The sequence below is a fragment of the Chrysemys picta genome, chromosome 4 (genome assembly GCF_011386835.1).
Source record: "Chrysemys picta bellii isolate R12L10 chromosome 4, ASM1138683v2, whole genome shotgun sequence".
In the NCBI taxonomy this organism is placed as follows: domain Eukaryota; kingdom Metazoa; phylum Chordata; order Testudines; family Emydidae; genus Chrysemys; species Chrysemys picta.
The window spans coordinates 4876201-4881267 of NC_088794.1; the positions used below are offsets into that span (position 1 = coordinate 4876201).

Genomic DNA, 5067 nt, shown 5'->3' on the forward strand with positions numbered 1-5067 from the left:
TCCACATTTTTGTCCCACTAATACTGTTTTACATCATCACTGCACATATTCAGGAATTGTTCCTGAGTAAGCAAATCACACATTTCTTCCAAGCTTGTCATGCCTTTTCCCCTCACGCACTTATCTAACAAATCTCTCATTTCATTTATATAAGCCACATTACTCAATCCAGATCCCCTTTTAAGATTCCTGAATTTAACCCTGTAGGTTTCTGGTATAATCTGAAACTGTTTCAAAACCAGTTCCTTAAATTTACCATAGTTTCAAGCATCATTAATAGGCATCTTTTTGAATATGTCCAGAGCTCTCCCAGTCCATTTTGCTACCAATGTGGTCATTCTTTGATTGTCAGGAATTGTACGGAGGGGGCACAGTCTCTCAAAGGTGATGAAATATTTGGCAATGTCACTCATCAGACAGCGGACATAGTCATTCCCATTTGTGGAGTTTTGGGGAAGTGGGGCCAGCTGCTGGAGGGTTTTGTCTCTTCCCCTCCATAACAGCCAGTTCATGTTTCTGGGCCTCAATCTGGGCCTGTGTTTCTCTGTCTCTTAACTCCAGGGCCAATTTGTCCCTGGCTGCCTCTGCTTCCATAGCCCTTTTGTGCGCAGTTGTCTCTGCTTCTTTGAACTTCAGTTGAAACTCCCGGTCCTTTGCCTTCTCCTCTGCTTCCAGTCTGGCCAGCTCTAGTTTAGCAGGTGCCTGCACTCAGCTCAGGGGCTTCTTAGTTAACAAAGACTTTCCCAGCGCCCAGTGTTCAGCCTTTCTGGGCAGTCTGCAACTTGCGCAGTTCCAGCTTCTTCTGATCTTCACTCTTACTTATTCTGCTTATTTTTCTGTCCCTATTTCCCTTACTCAAAATAAGGAAACAGAAAATAACAAACAAGTCACCACTTTGTCTGTTCTCCACCCACCAGACCCAAAACTCACTTAAAATCACTACCAGTGTTTCAAAGCAATCAGCTGTGCACAGATCCTGTTCAACTTTGCCACTGTCACGGGTTGGGTCACAGAAACCAGTTTGGGACTGCACCCGATGTGCCGAGACTACCTCTGAGACTGTTTTCCCTGCCAGCTTTCCCTTGCCTGCTGCAAACACCGATCCAAGTCTTAACCACGTCCCCCACAAGCTGCAGGCTTCAGTGAAAACATTTTATGAAGTCCTCCTGTCTCTAGTACTCAGATACCCAGCTCCCAGTGGGGTCCAAACCTCAAATAAATCCATTTTACCCTGTATAAAGCTTATACATTTAAACTCTTGAATTGTTCGCCCTCTATAACACTGATACAGAGATATGCACAGCGGTTTGCTCCCCCCCCCCAGGTATTAAAACATACTCTGGGTTAATAAATAAGTAAAAAGTGATTTCATTAAATACAAAAAGTAGGATTTAAGTGGTTCCAAGTAATAACAGACAGAATAAAGTAAATTACCAAACACAATAAAACAAAACATGCAAGTCTGAGACTAATACAGTAAAAACTAAATGCAGGTAAATCTCACCCTCACAGATCTTCCAATAAGCCTCTTTTACAGACTAGACTCAATCCTAGTCTAGGTCCAGCAATCACTCACACCCCTGTAGTTACTGTCCTCTGTTTCAGTTTCTTTCAGACATCTCCTTGGTATGGAGAGGCTATCTTTTGTGCCAGCTGAAGATAAAACGGAGGGGTTTCCCCAGGAACTTATATAGTTTTTCTCCTGTGGGTGGAACCCCCTTCCCCTCTCCCATACAGAATCTAGCTCCAAGATGGAGGTTTGGAATCACATGGGCAAGTCACATGTCCATGCATGACGCAGTTCCTTACAGGCCGATGCCACGTTCCCTGGAAAACTCAGATGTGGATTGGCGTCTCTCAAAGTTCATTGTTAGCTTAAGTGTTTCTTGATCGGGCACTTACTGAGAATAGTCTTTTCTCAAGAAGCTGACCAACTGCTTCACTGTTTAAAATCAAACAAGTACATAGCCAGTATTCATAACTTTGAATACAAAAATGAGATATGCAACCAAATAGGATGAATATGTCCAGCAGATCACAACCTTTGCAGAGATATGTTACATGGCCTATCTAGCATAAAACGTATTTCAGTTATGTCATATTTACACCCATAAGCATATTACTAGAAAGCATTATGGGGTGCAACATCACACTCTGTTTCACGGACTATAAGTTATAGGAAATAAATAATATTAACAAAAGCATAATCGAGAGGGAGCTGGCGTGCTCGGAGATATTTTGTAGCAGCATCTGCCGAGATGCTGCAGAGATCTTCAGTGTTAACCACTAGTTTGGGGAATACCCTCCTTTTTGTAGCCTGCCCTGCCCGTGGCATTTTCAGTGAGGGCTGCCCCAGGCACCTCCGGGTCACAGGAGGCAGAGAAGCCAGGAGGAGGATTTATGAGCATGACTCCTACAGGAAATTGGGGCATAGTGTTTCCTGGGCACAGACCTGGAGTGACAGACATGGGAATTTCTGAATAAGGGGATTCTGAAATTAGGAATAGGTGAGACCATCATGCATCATGGGGTATGTGGTCCAGCCTGGGAGCCTGGCCCATAGAGGAGATTGGTGCTGTGTGGTATCTGATGCACCCCTTTGGTATTTCTGAGCAAAAAGATTTCGGTCTTCACAAACAAACCCCCTTTGTGGATCAGCTCTACACAGTACCCGGCTTGCACTGAAAACAGCAGGATGAAATATACCCTTAACCTCATACTCTGTAACTCTGGTAGAAATTGCATCATTTAATAACACAGTAGAAAAGAGTAGGCAAAATTAATCCCCAGGGCATGAATTACACCGGAGTTGGCTTTGGTTCACTGAATGCATTTATTAGGTGTTATGGCTCTCTGAGCTCAGGTATTCCCAGTTGCTCCAGGAATCATGTCCCACAGATGACACATCTCAATATAAAACTTCCCAAATGCTCCAAACTGGCAGTTACTGTCATTGGGGAAACACCACCACATCTCTCTCTTCTCAGCAGGTACGTGTTATTATCCTGAATTACAGTCACACACACACATACACACCATAATGATCAGCAGGTATTAAATTCAAGACCTCCAGCACTAAAAGCCTCAGCCAACTCCTACCCCTGACTGAGATGATTTTCACCCTGATTCTCTTACAGCAGAGTCACAAGTCACTGTTTGCTGCTCGGATTAGTGAGCAGTTGTCTTCGTATGCGGGGCATGATTAACCTGCGTGTCAGTATATTTACGCTGTGTGTATTTTATCATACAACTGGGATGACCAGCTGTGAACATCCGCACCATCCACCTGCCCACATCTCTGTAGCTGTCTGATCTCTGTTCAGAGGAGATGGAAAAGGGAAATCACTCGGAGGTGACTGAGTTCATTCTCTCAGGACTAACAGATCGTCCGGAGCTGCAGGTCCTCCTGTTTGGGGTGTTCCTAGTGGTTTATGTTATCACCCTGGTGGGAAATGGGGGGATGATCTTCTTAATCACCATTGATCCCCGACTCCACACCCCCATGTACTTTTTCCTCAGTAATTTGTCTTTCTGTGATCTCTGCTATTCCTCGATAATTTCCCCTAAGATGCTGCAAAATTTCTTAGCCGAGAGGAAAAGCATTTCTTACACTGCCTGCGCTGTGCAACAATATCTCTCAATTGTTTTTGGAGATGTTGAGTGCCTGTTGCTGGCTGTGATGGCGTATGACCGTTATGTGGCCATCTGTAACCCACTGCTCTATACGGTCACCATGTCCAGGCAGCTTTGTAACCAACTAGTGGTTGGGGCGTACGCTGTGGGGTTTGTGGATTCAATGATTCAGTGTTTTACATTTCGGCTGTCATTCTGCAGCTCCAACATCATCAATAACTTCTTCTGTGACGTCCCCCCCCTGTTGGCGCTCTCTTGTTCTGACACCCGCAACAATGAGATTGCGATGTTTGTTTTTATGAGCTGCATTCTAGTGAGCAGCCTTGTCACTGTCCTCCTCTCCTATGTCTATATCATCTCCACCATCCTGCAGATCCGCTCCGCTGAGGGCCGGCACAAAGCCTTTTCCACTTGCACTTTCCACTTGACTGCTGTAGCCCTGTATTTTGGCACCCTCCTCTTCATGTATTTACGTCCCACCTCCAGCTATTCCATGGACACAGACAAAGTGGCCTCAGTGTTTTACACGCTGGTGATGCCCATGTTGAACCCCCTCATCTACAGCCTGAGGAACACGGAGGTGAAAGATGCCGTGAAAAGAGCCATGAATAAAATCCTAACGAATTCTTGAATCTGTTTAACTCTTTATTCATTTCGTGATGGGGAGTGGAAACAGGTGAATTCAATTCCCAGCCCATTGCAATGTAATTTTGCAGAGCCGGTGGGAATATTGTTCATTATTATATTGTTCTTATTTTTAATTTGTTTGTATTCCAACAAGGTCTGCAGGCCCCAAATGAGATCAGTGGACAAAATACGGGAAGAATCACAGAAAGAGAGATTGATTCTATAAGCTGGTGGCTAGGGGCACCCACCTGGAGGGTGAGATGCTCCACTTCACGTCTCTGTTCCAATGGTTATTGAATTAGTTATCCACAGTAGAAGAACTTTGAAAGGAGAGATTGAGAGCAACCCAGACTGGAATTGCACATAACTCAGGGCCTGGGTTGCTTTCTGGAAATGCAGGAAACCCAAGTGCAGAGTGTGATGGGTTCGGTCACAGAGACCCCCATTGGGACTGTCAACTGATGTGCTGAAATTACCTCTGATCGCATTTTCCCTGCCAGCCTGGACCTCCAGAACCCTGCCTTGTTGAGCCAGACATGCTAGCCTGCTGCAGCACAGACCCAGGGTCTCGGCTACGACCCCAGAGCTGCAGCTCTAGACTGAAACCAGCCCAGCAGGATACATGTCTCCAGCACGGTGACACCCAGCTCCCAACGGATCTAAACCAAATAAATAAATACAGGGTAAAATGATTAATGTTCACCATCTATATCACTGCAAGAGAGCTATGCACAGCTGTTTGCCCCCCAAGGTAACCATTACTTACACTGAGTTTATAAATAAACAAAAGTGATTTTATTAAGTATA

General features: G+C 44.9%; 1 protein-coding gene across 1 annotated transcript; it reads left to right on the plus strand.

Moving 5' to 3' along the window:
- The first annotated feature begins 3328 nt into the window (after positions 1-3328).
- LOC135983469 (olfactory receptor 5W2-like) lies at positions 3329-4264 on the plus strand. The gene has a single exon (XM_065595772.1). The coding sequence runs from the start codon at positions 3329-3331 to the stop codon at positions 4262-4264; it is 936 nt and encodes a 311-aa protein (XP_065451844.1).
- The last annotated feature ends 803 nt before the right edge of the window (positions 4265-5067 follow it).